The sequence below is a fragment of the Polyodon spathula genome, chromosome 57, assembly GCF_017654505.1.
Source record: "Polyodon spathula isolate WHYD16114869_AA chromosome 57, ASM1765450v1, whole genome shotgun sequence".
Classification (NCBI taxonomy): domain Eukaryota; kingdom Metazoa; phylum Chordata; class Actinopteri; order Acipenseriformes; family Polyodontidae; genus Polyodon; species Polyodon spathula.
This window is the reverse complement of record NC_054590.1, coordinates 565,138-590,137: the sequence shown is the minus strand read 5'-3', so window position 1 is coordinate 590,137 and position 25,000 is coordinate 565,138. Positions and strand designations below refer to the sequence as shown.

The following is a 25,000-nucleotide window of genomic DNA, read 5'->3' as shown; positions in this document are numbered from 1 at the left end:
TTATTTAAGTACACAGCAACAAAATATTTTTTTTAGTAAATTGTACCTAATATTTATTTATATTAAAAGACAAACACGTTATCGTAAAATTGTTCTGAATTTGTTTCCGAAGCTACTAATGAACTAAATTTGCCAGTTGATCCCTCCTTCCAGGTATTTAAATGCTGCGCTCCCTCTGCTTGACGAGGTCACATGAAGGACCACAGGAACGCAGGTTACTGAGAACCAGAGCCAAAGAGCGAGGCTTCTGGGAGTTTGAGATCTTGCAAACGGCCCACAGAAACCTGCCTCCTCAGTAACCAGCGACTGCTTCTCCAATGTGATTGTGAGGTCTCTCATGTTCCTTCCTGTGACCTCTAGAAGTAGAACAGGGGATCAGGGAGGAAATGCAGCACTGAAATATCAAGGAGTGATCAGTAAGTTCAAGCTTACCACAATGTGTGCGTCTTATATAGGGAACAAATAATGATGGTAATTTCCATTAGGTGACTGCTATGTGACTGATAGGTTTGTGTACACTATGTGTAGGAGGTTCTTGTTTTAGATACTGACATTGACAGGACTGAATATGGTTCTGAGACAAAGGGGTACACATCAGGCTACTGTGGGGTTACACCCTTGACCAAGCCCCCCATTTGAAAGTGTTTCTGTGAATCTGCTGACCGTTGCTGTGTGTAGCTGGCAGCCCCTGCAGCAGTTGGAGCACCCTCTCCTCGTCCAGTGCAGGCAGGGTGGTGAGTGAGTGCAGGGTATACAGAGCCGAGTGGCAGTCCACACTGTGCAAGTGCCTTAGCAGATCTGGACTGGGAATGCTGTTCCTAAACACCACAAAAGAAGAAACAGCTAAATGAGTCCCAGTGTAGACGTGGGGAAAGGTAATGTTTTTCTACTCCCTTTAAAGAAATAAGCTGAATGAAGCCTTTAAAAATGCTGCACAAACGTAGATACATGTCATGCGGCATGTTCTGATAATGAAAAAGTATATTTTCTCAGATACCAACGGTGAACTATATTGGGTACCTGTGTTAGGTAATGACACATGGTGCTAAATTCTCAAACCCATTTACTCAAATTCACCATTAGCTTTCAGAAAGGAGATGCACCCAAAGCTACCTAACCAGAAATAAACAACAAAGGCATTGAATTTAGGAACTTGGATGAAGTATTTATTTATTTCGAATGACAATTTGGAGTAAACAGCTTGGAGAATCGAGTCCATGCTTTTAAAAATGTCTGAAACTTCTGAAGTATGCAGCATGATGTTTGTGTGATTAAGGCTACGCTCAGCCCGTTACAGGGATGAAGCAAAGAAAGCTCATGCCAATTTAAAATCTTTGCTGAGATTGTGTAATATATAGTAAACAGCACACAGTATATTGGAAGAGGCGTTACCTGTTGTTTTCGGAGCACCATTCAAGTATTTTAACCTGCGTGGAGAGGCCATCCCCAAATTCTTTCAATACAAAATCACAGTGTAGCTCCTAGGGGAAATTATGAAAGGTGAATGGCAATGCTGGTGATGCAAAAACCTTATCTAAAGTGAAACCTCACTATTATTACCAGTCACTGGAACTACAAAATTACACTTACTGCTGAATACTTTATACTCCTGGAATTTGCAAAAAGCATTGTTGTTTCTGTTTATTATCCCATGACAGGCGTAGATGTATCATGTATTAGTAAAAGGGCTGTCAAACGAGTCTCCTTTCTGTTCAGCTGGTACACTGAGTAACCATTAACCTGTCCCCTGCAACACTGTATCAGCAACATCAACACGAGCAGCAAGAAACACCTCAAATAATACGTTTTCATTTCTGACATGCTCCGAGAGTGTTGCAGGGGGACTAGTTAATGGAAGCACTCTGGTGTACCAGCTGAACTCAGAGGGAAGGATCCTTAAGAGACATTTTGTGGCCACAGGGGTGCTTTAAACTTCGGTTGCTCTAAAGCACCAGGATTTATATATGAATCTAAACAACGAGAACAAGAATACAATCTCTGTGACCTTCCAGATCCGAACCAAGTTAATCTTTAAAGTACACAGTGCTACAAAATAATTCCAGTGAATCTTACCTACTATATATTGCTATACTTTAATTGGTATCAAATATTACTGTATGAAAAACACACACATTATGGAATTTCAAATGAAAAAAAAAGACATTTTTTTTTTTCATTTTCTAAATAAAAACAATATGTTCAGATTTGTTTTCCCTACAAGCACTCAAACTCCCAGAAGCAACTCACATCAGCCGAAGACGTTCCTTCAACGGGATGTACAGCATGAGAAAAAGTGCAAGATACGTTCTGCAATCTTACTGTTTATAAATGCTAACAAAACACAATGTGTGCCTCTGTAATATAGAAAACGTGATGGTAATACATATTAGATATATTTACTGGCATTATTTTGTAAGCTACAAGTACTTGAAGACAGAGTCTGTGGCAGTGTCCTCCTTTTCCACAAGGCTTGTTATTCTGGTTTTGCAGTGGAGCAGTGGCTGCAGTACCTACCCTGTTCTCGTGGAGAGTGCGCAGGAAGGTCTTTGCCGATTCCAAACTCTGGCAGTGAGTCCAACCCAGCAATAGCAGCAGCCTGGAAAGAGGCCTAAACTCCTGATTCAGGAGACTGTGTAGACTGGAAACATCTTCCCTTTTCATCAAACTCAGGGCTGTAACCTGAGAGAGAGAGCGAGCAAAAGCAAGAGAGAGAAAGAGAGAGAACGAATATCGATTCTGTTTTACTCCTGTGCAAGGTTGGTAATCAGAACTATATTGCAGGTCATTTTGAAGGTGGTTATTTTTGTCAATTTGCCCAAACATATGATTTTTTTATTATTTTTTTTATTAACGGCTAGTAAAGTACCAGCTTTTAATTGAAACAAGTCATAAGATAATGATACTCTCAATAAGGTGTCATCACAATTGACCAAGTGGTACTCTAGATTTATGTAAAAACCAGGAATAAACTAAATGGAGATATCAATTCTGTATGTGTGATATCCATGTTTTTGACAAATAAAAGTAATCTGAGTTCTTTCTAACACTATATTGCCAAATGTTGTTTTCAGGAAACAGACTATGTTTATTTTTTACACCGAAATAAGCATCAGCTTTTGATGACAGATTTAATTAATTAGATTTTCTTTTATGAATTAAACATTGCCGTTGCTGTGGGGAGCTCTGAATTCAAAGTGATGTCACTGATGCAAGCTGGCAGTGGGAAACATGGAAGATAAACATGCAAGAGTGTATGAAGGGTTAACCGATGGGACTTTACACTGCGGTCTCCGAAACGTACCAGGACCTGCTCCAGGAAGTGCTTGCCGCTGCTCAGGCAGTCAAAGTAAATCGTTTTCCAGGCTGAGGTTCGATCACAGTGAGAAAATAAAGCCAGAAACACTTTCTCTGCTTCAGACAGCTCTGCAGACACTGAAACGAATAGGGATGTGTTAATTCAGCACACAGCAGGAGACACTTACTGCTGATGGACTTAACACCACTGCGTTGGGCTGATGTTGGATTGCTACACAAAAAGCTACAACCTACCGTTAGACATTCCCTGCAAAATATGCTCTGAACTGAACAGACTTATTGTAGATGTTATCCAACAAGCTCTCTAGGTATTTAACTGATTACCAGCTTGTCAGAAGAACATTCACCACATATCCTCAAGATTTTAGCTTCACTACAATTGTCAAGAGGTTATCTAGATATTTGCCCTAAAATGACATAATATACAGAAAGAAAGCCTCCATACACTGTACCCCAAGATCATGACACATTCGTTTAACTTGTATTAAAGAAGGTCCTTGAGGGGGCTCCTGAGTCCCACATCCAGTAAAAGCACTCGCGGCGAGTGCAGGATAAGCCCTATAGTCTGGACGTTGCCGGTTCGAGTCCAGGCTGTTCCTTTGCCGTCCAAGGATGGGAGCTCCCAGGGGGCGGCACACAATTGGCCAAGCGCTGCCCAGGGGGAGGGAAGGTTAGGTCAGCCAGGGTGTCTTGGCTCACCGTGCACCAGTGACCCCTGTAGTCCTGCTGGGCCCCTGCGGGCTTGCTTGCAAGCTGCGTTGTCCTCTGATGATGAAGCTCTGGGTGGCTCACAGTGAGTCTGCAGTGTGTAAAAAAGCGGGCGGCTAACGGCACACGCTTCAGAGTTCAGCGTGTGTTCGTCTTTGCCCCTCCTGAGTCAGCGCAGGGGTGAGCTGAGCTAAACAAAATAAATTGGACACTACTAAATTGGGGAGAAAATAACAAAAAAACTAATAGGCGACTACTACATTTTGAATAAAAAAAAAAAAGAAGGTCCTTGGAAGGTTTTGTCACAGTTGGATAATTGGATAGATATGCAAACCTCTAAAGTGCGACATACGCAGGTACACCAGCATCCTCTAAATCTCCTGTCAAAGCAGCCTGTCCCAGGCAAGGTGGTTGTTAGGGAGCTACTACAGTACTAGCCTTGAGACAAGAGTTCAAATCCAACTAAAATTGAAATGTTACGTAAGGAAATGTCTTTCCAGGTAGCATTTCAAATATTTAAGGGGAAATTAAATCAAATAATTTCTCCTTAAAGCTCCACTCTGACAAAGTTAGTGGGAGAAAAAAAAAAAAAAAACATACATCTGTGCTACAGAATTTCTTCACAATTAACAGCTAGTTCTTTAGACATTTAAACCCTAAAGTGAGACTATATCCCTCTCTGGAGATTATTTTGCATTCTTATTTACAGAACTAGTTTATTCACTGGCCTGGAAGAAACAGTTAAAACAAACTAAAATACACTGAAATGTCAGGCTGATGAAAAAACAAAATGTGACTCCAGTCTGTGACTTGATTGTTTCAGGCAGAAATGAAATCAAATAAACTTCCCTTTTTTTTTTTAAGATGAGTTTGTTCCACTCATTGAAGTGCAGCATTAAAACACCACAGAACATTTCCAATAAAAGCAATACTTTATCTTTGCGGTATCTCCTGTGCTGTCTGTATCGCAGCAATACATTTGTAAGCATAAATCTCAATAAGTGCTGCATGGGAACAGGAAACCAGCATTGATGGAGAACAGATTCTAATCTGGATACACCCCAGTGCTCGTGCTAGAAATTCTCCTGCTGAACACTGCAGAGTACAAGTTGAGAAATGCATTCCCCAGGTGATCTACACACCTATGATGTGTCAATACAAAATATCAAATTATCAAATTAATTAATGACAACTGTTCTCTCCCTCTGTGGCCAACAATGAATTAGGACACACAAAGCTAAATAAACACCTAACTTTAAAAACCTGTCGCATAATACCAATAAATTCCATGAAAATTCTATGCTTGTAACCTCTTTTTTTTTAAGTAAATCGGCAATTATTTTTTATTATTTTCTCCCAATTTGGCACATCCAATTATTTTTTTTAGGCTCAGCTCACCGCTACCACCCCCACGCTGACTCAGGAGCGGCGAAGAGGAGCACACGCTGTCCTCCGAAGCTTGTGCCGTCAGCCAACCACTTCTTTTCACACTGCAGACTCACCATGCAGCCATCTCAGAGCTACAGCGTCGGAGGACAGCGCAGCTCTGGGCAGCTTACAAACATCAAGAGTTACCTTGCTCGTGTGTCTTGCCTTCCAACAGCTTTTCCTTTGTCCTTTCCATGGCGACGCTGCTGTACAGGCTGATCAGAGCGTGAGCGTGTGGCCGCAGCAGGCAGCTCAGCACCCTCTCTTCACTGAGCGGGGCCGTCTCACCCCAGCTGGACTCGAAGAGCGCCTCACACAGCTGCCTCAGCTCTCTGGCCGGCCGCTCGGGGTTACAGTGCAGGATCAACAGCCCAGAGTACACCTGCTCTACTGCACGGTCGCCAGCGCCGCTCCGCAGCCCACACACTGCCTCCTGCAGGAAGTCAATGAACAGCTTGTGCAGAGAGTCGCTGTCGCAGTCGTGTGCCAGCAGGTACCCCGTCAGCGCCTGGGCCAGTCTGGGCTTCTCTGACAACACGTCCCACAAGCACGACACTGCCTCTGCACTGAGCTGCGCGCTCTGCCGTTCCCTTTTCTTTTCTTTAGTAATGTTTGGGCTGTGGCTGTGTAAGAAGGCTTGATAGAACTCCTGGAAGAAAGATGTATAATAGAGTGCAAATTCGAAAATAACAAACAAGGCCTTATTTTGAAGACACATTTTTTTGAGAGTTATTGTGCTCAACAGTATCTTGTTAGTTTTTATTCATCTCAAATATTTGAAGATTTTGCACTTGCCCTAAGATATCAAAGTGAAATATTAATTCAGTTTAATTCTTTAACAGCGGCATAAATACATTTAATTCCACTTGATACCATTTCAAATACATGCACTTTGTTCTCATTTTTTACAAACGCAGTTCCTGTAAGGAATTTGACATGGATGATGATTCTTGTCAAAAAACTGAAAGAAAAAATAACATAATGTATTGAAGTATAATAACATATATTGTACAGTACAGTCATTCTTGTTCATCTTCATCAAAAATCAGTGACCTGCTGTTGCGTGGAAAAAGGTGCGTTTCATCTAGTGCTGCTGGTTTCTGTGATTCAGGCCACTCTAGCATGTCTGTTGCTTGTCCCAATACATTGGACACGGACACACACAGGCTCCAATACAGCTTACAAATGTCAAGATCACAGAAATTTGCAAAAATTGCAGAGTGTTAATGTAGAAGAAGGTATTACATTAATGAACATTAATTAATGGAAGAAATACCTTGAGCACATTTTCTGAAGCTTCAGTTTGCAGCTCCTCCAGAAGTAACATGAACTCCAGTTGACTCTTGACAAATACAGGGATCTACAGTCAGTGGAAAGAAATAACATTATTTAAAACAAAATCCCAAGGTTTCAAAGCAATTTATTTATCAAAACTACAGGAAAACCTCATGACTAAAAGATACAGGGCCCTGTTTGAATGATCTAAGCTGATCTAGTTATTGCTACATTTCAGGGTGGATGTACTAACGGTCTGGTAAAACAGACCCCAATGTATGTGCATGGCCCTTCCCCTCAGTGTTACTTTACTATGAGCTGGAAATATTGGGCCTCATTCTCAAAAAAACGAATTTCATTTAGGGGCTTGGAAATGACTTAAAGGGCAACTTGGTATGGGTACATCACAGCTATCTCATCTGTATGCTTGATGTTGTTCAGACTTAATCTGTGTACCATTTGCTGCTTTGTTACTTTTAACTGCACCCATGGCATCTGTAGTGCTCTCAAACATATCTTCTCTCCAAGTACAGCTGAGTGTAACTATTAACCTGCCCCCCTGCAACACTCTGCCCCAGTAGATGAGGGCTATGATGCAATGTACAGTAGAGTGATGGAGGTTTTGTAAGATTTGAGAAAGTTCTATTAATAAAAGGTGTGTATACCTGCTCTTGAGACCACTTCTCTAGAACCTGAAGCCACAGCCAAGCAAGGCGATGAGGGCTACCAACTGTGTCCCATCTGTAAAGCAGATAACCATGTACATTAATCAAATATATATAACAGCTAGACAATTCATCGATTATTGATCGCCTTGGCCTTTATTTTGAGAACCTCAATTAAACATTCATCCAAGATACCCCATTTGTAGCGTCATGCCTCATGTGTATTCTGTTACTGGCACATGGATGTTTCAGACTTCTTGCTTTTGAATAATAAAGTCTTCTCAATGCATATACTACTAAAATTATTACTAAAAATAATAATAATATGCACATGCATAATCGGTTGTATTTGAAGAGTTATATACATATTTATTTCTGGTTCTTGCATTTGAATAATACATCTCAATTCCTTGATTATTGTCAGCTATTACCTGTCTAATATTCCATGCTGACTGTCCTTATAAAACATTACCACAGTAAATACACAGTTTGTTTGCTTAACCTCTCTGGGCTTTACAAAGCCTACCTATTCTTTATCGTGCTTTCAGGTGCTTTATTACACTTTGATATCCCTTTACTGTACAATGGGAAACTTCTATAAGGGTTCAACTCTAAGAAGAGCTGCCAAGTGTTTCTCGTGCAAGTCCTAAGATGTTTAAAGAGTCAAGCACACCCACCTCAGCTGGTACGGGCAGGCTACGATAGCCTGCAGGATCTCCTGCACCTGCCCCGTGCCCCCTCCGTGCCACTCCCAGAGCTGGGGCACGCATGCCTGGGCAAGAGCCCACTCCCCCCGCTGCAAGCACTGTGTGAAGAACACAAACAGCTTCTCCAGCGAGCTCGCCTCCTCTCTGCCAAACGGGTGCATCTCTGTGGAGGTCTCAAGAAAGATGCAGGACTCACCACAGCTTTAAAATACCCAAGTTTTCCTTCATGTGCATGTCCTGTAAAGAATTGGGGGAGAGTGACTGAATAATGTGCAAACCCAGCATACAGCATACAAATATTGTTGAGTGGGGTTAAGTGTTGTGTCTACACCGACAAATGCACAATCTTAAGCCATCAAATTCATATTCAATTATTACTCCTGGGTGTCATTCTACTAATTCTTCCACCAGTTTACTGTTCTGTGCTGTCTACCTCATCACACACCAGACCTGGTTGGCTGTACAGTTCGTTTACGTTCTCTAAAAGATACATTTTATCAGCAGGCACGTGATCAATTAAACGACATGTGCCTTCCACAAGCAGCAGCAGGTGTTGTTATGGATATCAGCTGAACAACACGCTGTAGCGGAGGGATGGCAAAAAAATTATTTCCCTTTTCCTCGAATTTTACATGAAGCACTAAAATCTAATATTTCGTTATGTGCATAAAAACTTTTTTTTTTATCAGCATTTTAAAATATTTCAAACTGTAAATAAGGTACTCCAAGCAGACTACTAGTCGTAGTAGGCTATAAATATATTTAAATTAACTGCTGTAGTTTGCTGTGACGAAACCAAAGGTGTAGATAATGTGAAAGCAAATTTAAAACGCCTTTAAACCCTGGGAGACGTTCGGGGAAAAAAAAAAGTACAGTCTTTGGTCAGTGTTACAGATTTCGCTAGTAAAGATAGTAATATTGACCAGTCAAAATATACAATATAAAATACATCCATACATACAAAAAACATATGCACAGCCTATTATCTTTACGGCACTTACTATAGCCTGCGGTGGGACAATATCCACATCTGTTGCAATGTTTTCTCCAGAATTTCTTTTTTTTTTTTTTTTAAGCACCGTGATTGCTCTTTGACATAAACTCTGTGTCTTACCCCTCTTCCTTGTTGATTCACACAGGCAGCAGTGATGGAGACACAATCACGTGATTACATCAGCTGTTTACGAAAATCGGTCAAAGGTCACGTGCGTGACGTTCACTTCAGTGAAGCGCTTTAAACAGAACTTCATTTTAAACAGTATGTTTAAAAAAAACTACAACCCCCCCCCCCCCCCCCCCCCCCCAAAAAAAAAAAAACAGTATATTACGCAGACAACAAAGACCATTTCGTTACAAGTAGTAGTACAAGGCGTTGGTACGTTACTTTCTGATTTGTAATTTGTTTGTCTTGAAAACATAACTGTTATGCATAACATTATGTAGCTCTGATCATTGTTAAATGGATCTTCACAACGATTGTGTTTTTATGCGAACGGCTTTATTTTGACATATTTATATAAGGTTTTTGCTATATTTAGTGACTGGAAAGACTCGTACCAACCTGTTCAGATTTGTAAAGATTTTCAATTATTATTATTTTTTTTTTTCCAGTGTTGAATTATCAACTCCATGTCAGAATGTGAAACACACAACTTAAGTTTGCACGAAAGACATTGCATTGGATTAATTAGCTATTCAGATCTAGTTTTGTAAACGTAACAGGTGCTTTAACTGGACTTGGAGAGTAAGTAACTTGTAAAAGTGCCCCACAGTACTGTAAAAGCATAGCAAAGTGTGATAAAGCACAGTAATAATATAAATAGAATTTCTTTATTTTTATATAGTGCCTTTCACAGTTGACCATCATCACAAAGCGCTTTACGTAGGCTGTGAACTGCATATGTAGAGTCACTTACAGTAGGACATTGATTTAATACCTCAACCGCAGGACGGAGCACAGGTGACTTGCTCAGGGTGTAGTCAGTCAGTGGCAGGGATCTGAACCGGTGATAAGCCCCGGACTTCAACCACTGGACCACACTGCCTCTTTAAAGCATAGCAAAGTGTGATAAAGCACAGTGAAAGCATGGTAAAGCATGTAGCACAGAGGTATGGTAAAGCATGGGGAACTGTGGTAAATGCAGAGTATAACAATGAAGAAATCATGGAAAAACTGCATAAGCAACTCCCATTCAAATGTGCCATGATAAGCTTGTATCACTAGATGGCGCTGGTGTTTACTTCTATATAGATACTTTGACTGACACATATGTCTATCTAGCAGACAACTAAAACTGAATAGCAGCTCCTGCATTCTGCTGCAATCCCCTTAGCATAAGCTTAGCACAAGCAGCCTACATATAGGGTGGAAAAAATGTATCCTGTACGACAAATGATGCGCACAAATGCAATGGAAATACTTTCCGAGTGAATTCTATGAGCTAGCGCATAGGTTTTTTTTTTCAGTCATACCGGGACTGAGCACGCAATTAAAACTTAATGGCACATCATATCATCTGTCAATCAAATCTGCAGCTATAACCAACAGTTTTGCACATCATTTTAGGACTGAGACATAATTAAAAAACAAAAAAACCTGCATAATTTAGATAACACCATTTAATCAAATAAACTACAACAGTATAACTCAAAAGTCATAATAACAGTACAGTATTTCATGTTAGATTTCGAAATGTCACATTTGTGGGTTTTTTTGTTAACCTATATGAAAAAACTGCAAAGCAGTATGTAATTCAGAATGTTAACGTAACATTATATTCAACAGGTTATATTGGACTTTATGATGCAACATTGGTTAATTCTGTAGGTTGCTGGAAAACGATATAATTGCGGTAATTCATCTTACATAACACACGTCATATGCAGGGGTTGGCACAGTCATGTTCATTTCATTATAGCTATGGTGACCAGATTTTCAAAGCTCAAAACCGGGACATAGTGTCAAATAACTGATAAAACTATTTAAGTAAATTTAAATACAGGCTATTTTAATAATACACTAAATCATTACAAATACATTTACTTTTTGTTATGTTTCTTTTTTTACTCACTGTGTCAGGCTTTATTTATTGACCTTGTTGATGTGGTTTAACCAGGTGGATTCAGATGCTTGCAGCCTCTTGCTGCTGTGTCTGTGCTAAATCCCACCAGAACTGAAGAGCTACAACATTACTGTATTACACACAATTATAGATTCATACTGAATATATGAAAACGCATAGCGCACTGGGGAATAAGCATGCATGATTGTGTTAATCACTTTATAAAAAAAATGTTCTCGAGTACCTTTTTTTTTTATTTTATTTTATTTTCACTGCAGGTACCATAAACTAAAAGCGTGTGTTCACGTTATTTTGACAAAAGGTATTTAGAGTGTGTCGCGCTACCTGAAGTAGCTGAAAACCGGGACGTTTTAAAGATTTTGAGCAAAATGTTAGGACACTAGGACAGTTGATGAAAAAACGGTTCAAACCCGGCTAAACCGGGACGTGTGGTCACCGTAATTATAGCCCAATATAAAATAAACATAAGTCATAATGCTGTGAATGACGCACTGTCTGATTTATACCGTACAATTTTCTGTACTGGATCATCATCTGTTATGTATAAAACGATGGTAAATAATAAGTTGACTCGTGTCGCTTTGTTCAGTGCTTTCAGCACACATTCTGCACACACAGGGTAGAGCTACCGCTGATTTCAGGGTTTAGCTGAAAAGGCATTCGGCACACTTTTCATTGTTTCTGGCAATAGTTTACGCACTACAGTGCAGTCTTTGGAAGGCAGAGGAATTTGAATAAATAGTTGAGGCCTTTTCTTTAAAGACGCTATCTGTTGTAAATTGTAACAGCTTTTGCCTGTAGGCTAGACAGAGCTCATTCTGTGCGTCTTTTTGGTTGACGTTTACAAATTCCGACATACACCTGACCCTCGTGTTTTCTTTCGCTTCTGTTAGAAACATATTTTCTGATGCAGACATGTTTAATATTCTTGATAATATGTCTTGGCATGATCTCAGCCCAATGCAGATTTTAATTCCACCTGCCCTAACCGTTGAAAAACAAAATATTAATTTCCCCAAGCAGGATTGAACTCCACAGGGTATCTGTTACTGGATTGCCATTGTGTCTGCTTATTATTATTATTATTATTATTATTATTATTATTATTATTATTATTATTATTACTTAAATTGCAAACAGTACAGCTTAAAAAAAATATGAAAAGTTGCACAATGGTAATTATTTTCAATGTGGAGGATGTATTAATAGATATTCCTTATCGGTCCATTTTCTTTAAAGCAACACGTTATATCACCAGAAAGCTCAGCGTGGTAGTTATTCGCGTGAGTATACGTGAGAGTTTATACGCCAGTCTAGCGAGTGAATACAAAAAATGCATGCAAATGATGGATCAAGAAAATGTGTGCGATAACCATTTTTTCAGCTCGTGACGTCATTACGTAGCGCTGTTTGTTCGCTAGAATTCTGTTTTTAATGTTAACCTGTTTTTGTACGGTACGATTCGCATATATTTTTGTGCGAAATTTTGCAAGTTCGCTAGAAATGTGTTCGGCTTGTCGATGGAAACATAGCTACAGACACCACAGCACGAATATGGCAACATTAAACTCTTTATCTGGGGGGAGTAAAAAAAAAAACACAGATGAATGTATTAGTTGCAGCCACAGCACACATAAGGATTACATTCTGCCGAGGGCATTGTTTGGAACATTTTAGGGAGCTATCAAAAAACGTTAGTGAAGTTTTTTTTAAAATATGTATTTCAAATGCAAAGCAAATATACCACTAGGGCAATGCATTTTATATTTGTATCACCGGTACTTATTGCAATTGGCAGTTAACCTGACTTTCATTTCGCACGGGTTTCTGCTCTGAAATGAGGTGTCTGTGGAACCGCCTGTAGGAGACCCCATGGTTCAAACTGTACTTACGCTGCTGCTGTCAGCCGCCCTCCACGCCCACCGCCGTGTTTGATGTTTCTATGGCTACACAGCAATGAGTGACAGAGGCGGGGTTTGCAGTCCTTATCTGCTACTCCCGGCTGCTGTTTAATGAAGATAAAGCAGGCGTCTTCATTTTCATTGTCACTGAACTTCTGGGACAAACGCTGACACTTAAATCGCCGTTTAGAGAGATGGCAGAAAATGACAAGTTTACAACGGTACGTATTTTTAAAATGGTTTCACCTGTTTCTGTTATTTACCGGTAACTGATCCGACAATACAAAATATAGCCTATATCATATATTACAAATATATACTGGTATATTATACATGCAGTACAGAATATCTCCTTTGTACAAAGGACCATACAAAAATAATATATCGTGCATGTTTGAATTGCTGTATAACACACATAATAATTTTGGAATTTACATTAAGCGTTTATATAGCCTAGAATACGAGGTATCTCAGCTGCACACTGTTTGCATTTTCATTTTTAGAAAAATAATTTAAATATTATTTATAATAATGATAAATTATTTATAATCATAATTTAATAATTTAACATTATTTATGAACTGAGTGCGTATGTGCGTGCTGTGTGTGTGTGTGTGTGTGTGTGTGTGTGTGTGTGTGTGTGTGTGTGTGTGTGTGTGTGTGTGTGTAAAACTTGTTAGTTCCAGGAAAATTCAGTTTTATAGTCAAGATGCATTGATGATCAAATTACAGCCACAAAGCAGGCGGCAGTAATGTTTAAATTGTATTTTTAACGTGGAGCTTTTTAACGCCAACCACTGGGTTTGGTTTTGTTATCTACAAAACAACATAACGGCATGTTTCCCCAAAATAGAATAGCAACAATAAACAAATAAATATTGAAATAATAGGCGGCGTTGCCAGCATACGATTTTCTGTAATAATGTGCTGAAGTGCACGAGAGCCACATAAAGGTAATTAAGATCTGTTGAATGTAAGCGCGTCAGTACGGGCCCTTCAGCTGCTGTTTGTGAAGCAGTGTGCATCAAAGTTTGCAGACACAATGTTGGAAATAAATGGCAGATGTTACTACCAGTCAGTAAGATTTTTACTGGCACTAAGGCAGCTGATTCCTTGCTGCCCAAAACAAATTCTCAGTATAACCACCCATTTCACTTTCTCTAAACTCTAAGTCAATAATATAAGTATGTCTCTATAGCCCTGATGATAAACTACTGGCAGCAGTCTTTTCGGGGGGTTCTTACTGGTAGTAGAGTATGATAACGGGAAACCCCCAAAATACTGCTGCCAGTAGATTTTATGTCAGAATTGTGAGGCAGTTGTGAGAATTTAGAATTTTTGTTTGTCTTTCTGCAGGATGGCCTCTATGTTGGTGAAATCCGAGGTGGTCTGAAGCCGTCTATGAAGCTCACTGTAATGGGGAGAGTAAACCCACAGCCAAAGAGGTCAGTTATACAGGGTTACAGGGCTGATGAACTGACGCCCTGGGAACACGGAGACAGGGTTACAGGGCTGATGAACTGACGCCCTGGGAACACGGAGACAGGGTTACAGGGCTGATGAACTGACGCCCTGGGAACACGGAGACAGGGTTACAGGGCTGATTAACTGAGCCCTGGGAACACAGACACTCCGTCGGTTTCAGGAGGTTTCAGGCCACTGCACCAGTGGACACTTGAGGATCCTTGTGGCGCCATTTCAGTCAACCAAAAGCTTGCTTTAAAATATTGTTTATTGTAATGTTATCTTAATTCCTGCCAAGCTTTAACAGTGCATAACATTTTGTTCAGTATAAACAATCTGAATATTCAATGTGGTGAGCCCAATAGAATGCCTTAAGAAAATATTTCATGCAAAATTGAACATAATTATAGGTTACACTGCAGCTTTTAAACAATGTCTCAGGTACTGGGTAATGGGAAGACACAATACATAACAGTGGTGTTCATTTTTGCAGAGTGTGTTTTAATCACCCTTAGGACTGAAGTTCACCTGATACCCACTTAGAGCACACAGCACAGACACCCTGAGCTTGGGGATGCAACAGAAGGGTGTGATGCTGCGTTATGCTGTAGATTGAGACAAAGATACTCCTACAAGAAAGAAGGCTTTAAACAGGGATTTTTAAAAATGAGTTTATTGACTAGTTCACTGGTTTGCCTGCTGCTATATCTTCTCTAGACCTCTATACAGGTCTACAGTGTTGAAAGTTGAATCATTGCCTGGATGAAAGCCATGCGCCACAGAACCGACTTTAAAAAGTCCCTTAGCACAAAACTATTTAAAACCTTTCGTCTGGTCTGGAATACAAATAAGCACAGTTTTTGAAATGTGGGAAAAGATGAAATCAAACCTGCTGCTGCAGCCAAAAAACACAAGATCTTTATCAGAAAACACTTTCTGTCAAGTAAACAGTTTTGTGTGTTCTTCATGTAAAATAAATAATGCAAATATAGAAGTGAAGGATTCTGCTGTGAACAGCTCTGCCAGTCTTGTTTCTGGTATCTGAGACGTGATGCTCAGAGATAAGGAATCTCAAGCTGCTGCCAATGAAAGGAATAAAACTAAAGCATTCAAACTCAATGCTGTACTGTGAGAAATCAAAGTTTCCCACAGTAAACCCACAGCAAAGTGTAATAAAGCATAGGCAAGCTTTGTAAAGAACAGAGAGGAAAGCATATTTCAAAACATGGCAAACTATGGGAAATGCATCGTAGAGCTATGGGAAAAGCATTAGAACTGTAAAATGACTGTGCAGATTCACCATGGCAAACTTGTATAGGGGTCACCTCTTATTCGAACTGGCAATATTATCACCCTTTTCTTGTCATACAGCTTTAACTCAGGAGTTATACTTTTGTAGGCTGCTGTTTAATAAGCCAGCAGAAGACTAGAATAGTTTCATGAATGCCAAACAGCGCTCATGTCAAACCAGCCTTTTTAAATACCTCCTGACTCGAAACTTTGGGAACACGGCCCCTTATTTGTCACCAATGTTTTAAGAACGTTGATTTTTTAAATCCCATTTTGATTCAGTCAATCAAGTTTAAGAACAGTCCTTAAAATAACAGTGTTTAAAGTTCCTTTTCAGTTCGAAGATGGCCACCAAAACATCGTTATTGTGTCCCATAACCATGTTTTGGTGGCTATCTTCTCTTTCAGGGAACCAGGTTTATGATAGGTAAACTAACGTTTTGTCACTTAATAGTGCAGCGAGTCAGAGAGCGCCCTTGCTGCAGTGCCGTCTGCTGGACTGTCCGGGAAGGGAGACGGTGCAGCAAACTGAGGCTGACCCGGCAGACGAGGACTTCTGTAAATAGTTCCTCAGAGGACTGTGGGCCTGTGGGACAGTTTTGTTATTAAGGTGGTTTCTTGTAAATAGTTGGATCGTATTTGCTGTTTGTGACCCTGTTTATCTAGGGTCCGTGTGCGAGTTTGGTGGCTGTTTGTGCAAGTGTGTGGGAGTCACCTTGACTAGCATGTGTCTGTGCAGCAAGCTGAGCTTCCTCAGCCCGCTGTCTTGTGAAGCCTTCTCTCGCTCTCTCCGTGTGTTGCTGTTTCCTGTTAGCAACATTGCTTTCAAGGGGCAGAGCCTTCCCCAGAGGTTCTGGTCTGATTGTAAGGCTGGGGGTTTGCTGCTTAATAAAGCATTCATTTCATTGAGCTACATGCCTTGACTGTTCTTCATAGACTCAGTAGGTGGCATCTTTGTCAAAACTGCTTTAAGAGTTTATTATGATGGCTTTTCTGATTGCTTACAAACATTACCAAGTAGTTAAAGTAAAATCCTACAGTTTAATCTTTTAGAAAATTAAACAGAAAGTAACCCCTAATGTGAGTCAAGTTCATGAAAATATAACATGGAAATTCTCTTTGGAGTATATCTGTCTGTACCAATATAAAACAATTGGTACAGATAGATCAATTGACACAACAGCAGTATTTAGCTCTGCAATCAGATAAATTATATAGACCTCAGGGTCAAATGTATATATTAACTGAAAATAATGGCAGGCAGTAATCTAGATGCCCTGAGCACATTTGAAACATAATGAAACCCCTGTAGTTCGCTGTACGCAGGATTCTGCAGTTGGCACAAAAGCCTGTTGGGTAATGCTGACTGATCCACCACCCCTATGTAATTACACCGTAGTTCATTATCCCATTTCACTCCATGGTCGTGACTCACTTTATTTTCTTGTGACCTTTGCATTCAGAAACATTTTGAATGTGACTCTCAGAACTAGTTGATGTGAAGTCCCTCAAACATTTACACGCTGCCTTTAAAGTGACATTAAAATAAAAATGTTCTGTAAGAGTATACCCATTTACAGGTCTACCATGGTAAATTGGCACAGCATTTTTGCAGTTTAACATGGTTTTCAAATGCAGGTATGTTATGTTTATTCTGTTGTTGCCAATGCATTCATTTCACCATTCACTTTTTAAGGGCTACTGACAATGGATGGAAAAAACATGTTTAGAAAAGATTGAAATAGGGGTCCCCGAGTGACTCGCCTGGTAGAAGCATGGGTGTGTGCTGTGCAGTCAGGGGAGCGCAGGTTCACATCCTGGCTGTCTAAAATCGCTGATCTTCGCTGGGGAGTCCCTGGGTTAGGGAGGCAAAACCAGAATGGGCTGTTTCTCCTCATCGCGCTACAGCGGACCCTACTGGCCAGGCGCCTAGTGAGCGCAGACCATCACCTGCAAGGGTAGCTCGCTGACATCTGCTCTTGAGTTCCTGGGTGTAGAAAAGGAAGCTGGCTTGGTCGTGGGATCGGAGGACTCCCACTGAACCTTCAGTTCTCTAAATAAAAATTTCTAGGAGTAATCCCTGGATAACCAAGGGGTCTGCAGTGTTGAGAGATACTAGTCTGTCAATATGCCCATATGAGTCTCGTTTTAAGAAACTGCAAATGCAGGAGAGAAATAAAAAAATAATTTAGGTGTAAAAAAAAAAAACTAGCAAAGAAAATAATCAAAGCAAGAATTCTTTGCCTTTGTGCTTCAAAACAGGGCCTTATATGAGCCTAACAGCCTTGAAACAAGACCTGAAGTACTATAGACTATAAACACATGTTATTCTGCCCATGCTCTTAGATGGCTGTGAAAAACTTGGAATAGGCTATGAATATGCAGTGGACTGACTCTGTGATCACCTTCTCCACAGCATGGCAGTGAACCTGGCCTGCAGCTCCAAGGATCCCGAGACGGATGTGGGGCTGCAGTTGTCCGTGAGTTTCCAGGATCGCTCCATTGTGAGGAACGCCAGGGTCTGCGGGGAGTGGGGCGCAGCGGAGAAGAACATCCACTACTTCCCCTTCTCTGCTGGGGAAACCTTTAAAGTACGTGGCTCGCTCTGCGATACAGGCGCAAGGAGGGGTGTTGTTTATTAGCTCCGACAGATCTTTTGCTTGTGATCCTGTTTTGCCAAATAAATGGATTCAGTCAGGACAACCCATCCTATTTGCATATTAGACAATAATAACAGTTAGTACGTGTTGTGTTTTTTTAAATGCTTGGCTTTGCTTGGCTTTCGGGGGCTGTAAAAGCAGCTCCATCTAGTAATACCCACTAGCTTTTCACTTTTGCAGCTGGCTCTTACTCTATAAAGACAATTTGGCTGGTCTAGTCTTGGATGCCAAACAAACAAAAAAAACGTATTTGAGTAATAGCAATAAAAAGCAATCAAAATGATTGTAAATGTCACAAAAATGCAAAGCTACGTGCTCCAGTCTTTAGTATTTCAGGGTAGCTACGCTGCCCTCCAGTGCTCACGCTGCCCTTTTTCTCAGATGGAGATCCTGTGTGAACACCAGCAGTTTCGGGTCATGGTGGATGGGCAGCCGCTGTGTGGCTTCGCTCATCGTATCCAGGAGCTGTCCTCTCTCACTGCCCTCAAAGTGTGGGGAGACATGCAGCTCACCAAAGTGGCCTGAACACCAGCACGAAGGAAAACCCAGAGAGCAGAAGGAGATTCAACCCAGCAGCTCACATAAACTGCTTAGGGGACTATTTTTATAGAAAACTCTGAATTGCAGGATTTTTTTGTAGTTTTTATCTTATAAAATATTTTGTTATAATTTATACCGCAAGGATTTTATGCAAATTGTTTTGTAGGTGCTATGTTATGAAAAGGTGTGTCCCTTATATGTAATTGTGCCATTTTGTAGTATAGAAATAAATTAGAGTGCCCACATTTTACTCCCCAATCTGAGATTGTCAATTTGAATGTCACTATTGCAACTCACATACCTAGTCAAAAAAGGCAGAAGAACAAAAGATGACCCCCATTCAGTAATGAACTGCTGGATTCTTAAAGAGTTAGTCACTTTAAATTACATGTCCACATCCTAACCACTACCTTTTTTTTTTAGATTTTGATCTAGCCTGTGAGTTATTCTGTTCAGACATATGTAACACTGCAAACCTACCAATAATATATATACAGCTCTGAAAAAATTAAGAGACCACTCCAAAATGATCAGTTTCTCTGGTTTTACTATTTATAGGTATGTGTTTGGGTAAAATGAACATTTTTGTTTTATTCTATAAACTACTGACAACATTTCTCCCAAATTCCAAATAAAAATATTGTCATTTAGATCATTTATTTGCAGAAAATGACAACTGGTCAAAATAACAAAAAAGATGCAGTGTTGTCCGACCTCGAATAATGCAAAGAAAATAAGTTCAGATTCATTTTTAAACAACACAATACTAATGTTTTAACTTAGGAAGAGTTCAGAAATCAATATTTGGTGGAATAACCCTGATTTTCAAGCACAGCTTTCATGCGTCTTGACATGCTCTCCACCAGTCTTTCACATTGATGTTGGGTGACTTTATGCCACTCCTGGCACAAAAATTCAAGCAGCTCGGCTTTGTTTGATGGCTTGTGACCACCCATCTTCCTCTTGATCACATTCCAGAGGTTTTCAATGGGGTTCAGGTCTGGAGATTGGGCTGGCCATGACAGGGTCTTGATCTGATGGTCCTCCTTCCACACCTTGATTGACCTGGCTGTGTGGCATGGAGCATTGTCCTGCTGGGAAAACCAATCCTCAGAGTTGGGGAACATTGTCAGAGCAGAAGGAAGCAAGTTTTCTTCCAGGACAATCTTTTACTTGGCTTGATTCATGTGTTCTTCACAAAGACAAATCTGCCCGATTCCTGCCTTGCTGAAGCACCCCCAGATGAGTCCAGTTTTCAGATTTGCCCAACACCTGGTCGTCTCATGGTTAGACGGAGACCTGAAGAGGCCTACAAGCCACAATGTCTCGCACCCACTGTGAAATGTGGTGGAGGATCAGTGATGATCTGGGGGTGCTTCAGCAAGGCTGGAATCGGGCAACTTTGGCATGAGTCAAGCCAAGTACAAGGTTGTCCTGGAAGAAAACTTGCTTCCTTCTGCTCTGACAATGTTCCCCAACTCTGAGGATTGGTTTTCCCAGCAGGACAATGCTCCATGCCACACAGCCAGGTCAATCAAGGTGTGGATGGAGGACCACCAGATCAAGACCCTGTCATGGCCAGCCCAATCTCCAGACCTGAACCCCATTGAAAACCTCTGGAATGTGATCAAGAGGAAGATGGATGGTCACAAGCCATCAAACAAAGCCGAGCTGCTTGAATTTTTGTGCCAGGAGTGGCATAAAGTCACCCAACATTTTGCAGTGGTCTCTTAATTTTTTCCAGAGCTGTGTGTGTGTGTGTGTGTGTCTATATATATATTACAATACTTGAGTAATTGCAATAAGAGCCAACATGATTGTAAACATTATAAAAGTCAAGGAACTAGCCACACGTAAGAGATCTGCAGCTGGTTAACCACATTGCGTTTGCTTCCAGTCCCAGCTGCATGACTGCACACTCTTTCCTGTTATCTTCAGCAGACTCACTCAAACACGTAACGCTGCTGGGTGTGGCTGTTGCTCAACGGCTGCAGTTCAAATGGAAAATAAGCACCTTGGAGGCAGGATGACAAATCCCACAAGCATGGCTGAGTTACAGTCCTGCTCAGTTAGCGCAGTGTGATTTATAGGCTCAATGTTATAAGACAGGAATGGGCAACTCCTCATAAAAACAATCATTTTTTAGAAGTGCAGAATGGGCTCCACTCACAAAGCTTGCGTTCGTGAGTTGTTTAAAGAATGTGCTTTATAAATAAAATAAAGTTTAATGTTGGTAAAACTGTTCTTTAATGTTAGTTATTGAAAACTGCCAAAAGTCCAGAACAGTTTCAGGAATATGGAACTTTAATTGTATTAATAAAATCAGACTTTGGACAAAACATTTTTTTCAATAACTCATGAGTTAACGCTTGAAAAATAGTCTTTAAATAGTACATGAGAAAAGGTTACAGATGATATTATATTTTATTTTTGTGGAAAGGTGCATATAATGTAATACAAAACAAACAGAGAAATCTGTTACAACAAAATATATACAATGACCACATATACAGTCAAACCTGTTTAAAATGAATCCAGTTATGATTGTCCTTTTCTGCTTATCTACATATTGACAGAAGAATGATAATATAATAGGAGTCAATAGGCACCAGCTCCATATGACTTGATTATAATCACACTCCTGATAATATCAGTATCTATCAGTGATTTCCACGCCACTTGTTATGACTTGGAGAAATGCAAGCCCACAACTGGAGAGCTCACATGTAGTTGCAGGTTAAAGGTGTTTATTGAAATGTTCTGCCATGTGTGGTGTTACAATGTTCATCATGCTAGAACATTGAATAATAAATACAGTATTGTGATCACAACAGTACTGTACGTGGAGTTTCACACAGTAAAATATGTTTTAGCAGGTTTATCAACTTATGAAGTCAGCTTTCATTGTCACTATTTCTGCTCGGCCCCATTGAAGCGACACTAAAAGCATTTGACGGTGGATACAATATGAACTACAACCACTGGTTCATAGGACAGTGTACAGAGAGACAATACAAAACAAAACATGGACTATAAAATGAGTATATTCTGTATATGTGTAAATATGTTATTAAACTTTCTACAGCTGCTCATTCAGTGTGAGCATTACACATTAATTATACACTCATAGAATGCATAGCGAAATAATCAGGGCAGATACCAAGAAGTAATCCTGATTCCAGCTGCAGTTATTGGAGATACTGGGCTGTATTCCTTAAAGAAAGCGAGGCTAGCAACAGGGCTGCTCTCAGTCTTAACTATCACATCACTCCTATATGAATGCACGTCTAATCTCCAAGTGCCTTTGGTACACCACAGTGTAACCATTAACCTGCCCCCTTCAACATCTAGCCTGCAATGGATTTAAGAAATACATCAGACAACACCAGCAAGACATATAGGCAAGTAAAGGCCAGAATGCGATGACAGAAACAGAAAACGACACAAAGTGAATCTAGTTATGATTACTGGGATATTTCACATCCATAACAAGTTACTTTTTACCATCACACAATACTGCTCCTTACACACTCATCTTCTCGTCCTGCTAACACGTCAGCTGCTTGAGGGTGTTGATCCATTCCAGCCTCTCTTCCTTGGAGGTGGCTTGGATGTAGTAGTGGATGTCGTTCTGAGTTATTATTTTGAACAGATTGCCTTGCAGCTTCCCCTTCACTCCTGTGGGACAGACGAACATATTAGCATCCAGTGCCCGCTGTATAGAATCACTGCCACGGTCTCCACATAGATATTCACTGGTGAAACCTTGATCAGCGTGCACTCTGTCATACAATGAACTTCAAAACACCAAAAGCTTCAGCTAAAAGTGCATGCTGGACAGAGTCAGCACAGCATAGGCTTGTATTACAGTAAATACAGTATGTACTGCATACTGTCCAAGCAAAAATCACTGGATTAAATGTGCACAAATGTTATTGTCTCTTGGTCCATGACTACATTTTTGGAAGTTAAAGCTGATCTTAGCTTAATTGTTATGGGGTCTATGCTTTCTCAATGAATGTGGATCTGTTGTTTAAATTATTAAAATATCGACCTATTTATTAGTGGTCGTTTTGATCTGTTGTCTACAGTCCAATCTGCAAATTCTTTCACCTACCTCAACTATTTCCCAGGTAGTATAAATACGGAATTGCCTTACATTAGGTCTACATGTTTTTTTTCTGCAGTTTGAGGCTTAACACACTACGTCAGTTCTAGCCCCCAATCTTAACAGGGGCTGACAGAGTCTTAGTTCAAAACGGGCTGATCTAGGTCTCTCTGCTGCTGATGGAAACAAACAAGATTGACTTCAAAGTGATTTCAATTGAGGTGGAAATATGCTGTCTGTACAGCTACAGCAGCACTATGAACTCTATAATAAAACTGAACTGCCACTGAGCCGTACCAGAGTGAACTCCGTTGTCTTCGAGTGCCGAGACGAGACAGCCCCGCAGTGGAAATCCTCCGACTGGTCGATGGTCGTCCTAAAGAATGACAGGAGTTGCACTGGATTAACTATTATTCTTAAAGGAGAATCAGAGCTCATCTGCTCCCTTTATACACTGAAACTGATGTTGAACAGTGGACACCCTTATAGAGACACTTTCTATCACCTGCATTTTCATAAGCTTGATCTTTACTTTAATTCTAAATGCTTTAGAGCAAGTAAACACCAATTAGAAAAGCCACAGAGTAATTATTCCAAGCCCTTACAGGAACATGGTACAGCATCTGCAATCTCATTCTAACACCAGTGAACTACCCTGCAGAAACCCAAGAAGAACCACAGGTTATACAGTGGTAACATTCAGCCTCTTGTTTATTTCAATGGGCTATTTATCCACTGTGTTAACCATGCCTGTAAAACACTCAGGCGTAATCTGTTCACAAGATGCCATTGTGCTCTTATTGTCCTTTAGTATTGCCGCTGCAGTGGCTTTGAGTCTTTCTCTACGCAGTCCCTGGATAAAGTTTGGAGAGTACAGTACTCACGCGGGAGGGATCATAGTAATGCAGGTAACCAGGCTCTGCCCTCAGAACGAACAGCCGAACCTTCCAGCTTTTTCTGTTGTGTCCCTGGGGTAACAACAGCATTAATAAAATATTTGGATGTTACACAGAATTCAGGTACTGTTAGAATTGTTTTCTGGCTATGTTATATATAAAATATACATGTGTGAGATAGTGGTTTTATAGAGTTATTTAAAAATCTGTTGAGAAAGGTTGATGCAATTAATCAAAATGGGCTTTAGAAAAAACAGTTCATGCTAATCACTGTTACATGTATCCAAATCTATTTCAGGCCATGGTTTGTGTTTAGAATTATTATCACTGTGTATTTTAGATATACAGTAATCCGTTGTGTACTCGCCCGTCACATACCTGCCCTAACTGTTTATTCGCCATGATCAAGGTCTTCAGCAACGTTAGTTTATTATTGAACAGAGAAGATTAGTTCAGAGATTGCAGATCCCACCAAAGTTCCCGTACACTGTGTTGTATGTGCTCCGTGTGCTGCCGTTGCTGGTAGCGTCATGTGAGCTGTTCAGTGTGTGGATATGTAAATGAATCCTGTTAGCCTCCGTCTCGATCTCCTGCCTGTCACGCAGCAGCGAAAGCACACACCCACACGACCACTACTCTGTCACAAGCATTAATACCCTGCATCTTTCTAAACAATTGAATTGAAAGTTGAATCTCAAAACAATAACTGTGTGAATATAGTAATTGTTACAGCTGTGTATAATGGTGTTTAAAACAGGATTCATTTATCCGATTTCTTACATATTACTCTGGTCCTACCGCAGTCAGATACGCGATGGATTACTGTAATTCAGTAATGCAATTTTGATACATAATTGATTATGCATCACAATGAAAATCTCATCCTCAGGTTTTCTGTCTACTACACATGCAAAAGCTTAACTACAAAAAGTGTAAAATAATTGTGGTTACCAACTAAAC

The 25,000-nt window shown here is 40.3% G+C and overlaps 3 protein-coding genes across 3 annotated transcripts; 1 reads left to right on the top strand and 2 right to left on the bottom strand.

Moving 5' to 3' along the window:
• Window positions 1–338: 338 nt before the first annotated feature.
• On the bottom strand, window positions 339–9,243 carry LOC121307633 (zinc finger FYVE domain-containing protein 26-like). Its single transcript, XM_041239852.1, has 9 exons — window positions 9,100–9,243; window positions 8,069–8,335; window positions 7,392–7,467; window positions 6,728–6,811; window positions 5,599–6,100; window positions 3,302–3,432; window positions 2,515–2,679; window positions 1,393–1,481; window positions 339–818 (listed from the first exon to the last, which is right to left on the bottom strand). The coding sequence occupies exons 2-9, from the start codon at window positions 8,257–8,259 to the stop codon at window positions 611–613; spliced, it is 1,446 nt and encodes a 481-aa protein (XP_041095786.1). The 5' UTR covers window positions 8,260–8,335; window positions 9,100–9,243; the 3' UTR covers window positions 339–610.
• A 3,945-nt stretch (window positions 9,244–13,188) lies between these two features.
• si:ch211-10a23.2 (uncharacterized protein LOC567812 homolog) lies at window positions 13,189–19,281 on the top strand. Its single transcript, XM_041239732.1, has 4 exons — window positions 13,189–13,303; window positions 14,439–14,527; window positions 18,253–18,427; window positions 18,878–19,281. The coding sequence occupies exons 1-4, from the start codon at window positions 13,277–13,279 to the stop codon at window positions 19,019–19,021; spliced, it is 435 nt and encodes a 144-aa protein (XP_041095666.1). The 5' UTR covers window positions 13,189–13,276; the 3' UTR covers window positions 19,022–19,281.
• Window positions 19,282–21,460: 2,179 nt separating this feature from the next.
• Window positions 21,461–24,527, bottom strand: LOC121307665 (pleckstrin-2-like). The gene is made up of 3 exons (XM_041239899.1): window positions 24,029–24,527; window positions 23,442–23,520; window positions 21,461–22,714 (listed from the first exon to the last, which is right to left on the bottom strand). Exons 1-3 carry the CDS (start codon window positions 24,128–24,130, stop codon window positions 22,584–22,586), a joined length of 312 nt encoding a protein of 103 aa, XP_041095833.1. The 5' UTR covers window positions 24,131–24,527; the 3' UTR covers window positions 21,461–22,583.
• Window positions 24,528–25,000: the final 473 nt, after the last annotated feature.

Excerpts from the sequence above, each read along its gene's own strand:
- LOC121307633 (XM_041239852.1), bottom strand. The coding sequence starts at position 8,259 with ATGCACCCGTTTGGCAGAGAGGAGGCGAGCTCGCTGGAGAAGCTGTTT. Across the intron at positions 3,433-5,598 it reads AGGCAAGACACACGAGCAAG|TGTCTGCAGAGCTGTCTGAA; the intron begins GTAACTCTTGAT and ends TATTCGTTTCAG. Across the intron at positions 1,482-2,514 it reads GCACTCTCCACGAGAACAGG|GAGCTACACTGTGATTTTGT; the intron begins GTAGGTACTGCA and ends AATTTCCCCTAG.
- si:ch211-10a23.2 (XM_041239732.1), top strand. The coding sequence starts at position 13,277 with ATGGCAGAAAATGACAAGTTTACAACG. Across the intron at positions 13,304-14,438 it reads AAAATGACAAGTTTACAACG|GATGGCCTCTATGTTGGTGA; the intron begins GTACGTATTTTT and ends GTCTTTCTGCAG. Across the intron at positions 18,428-18,877 it reads CTGCTGGGGAAACCTTTAAA|ATGGAGATCCTGTGTGAACA; the intron begins GTACGTGGCTCG and ends CCTTTTTCTCAG.
- LOC121307665 (XM_041239899.1), bottom strand. The coding sequence starts at position 24,130 with ATGCTGTTGTTACCCCAGGGACACAACAGAAAAAGCTGGAAGGTTCGG. Across the intron at positions 23,521-24,028 it reads ATTACTATGATCCCTCCCGC|GACGACCATCGACCAGTCGG; the intron begins GTGAGTACTGTA and ends GTCATTCTTTAG. Across the intron at positions 22,715-23,441 it reads AGACAACGGAGTTCACTCTG|GAGTGAAGGGGAAGCTGCAA; the intron begins GTACGGCTCAGT and ends TCTGTCCCACAG.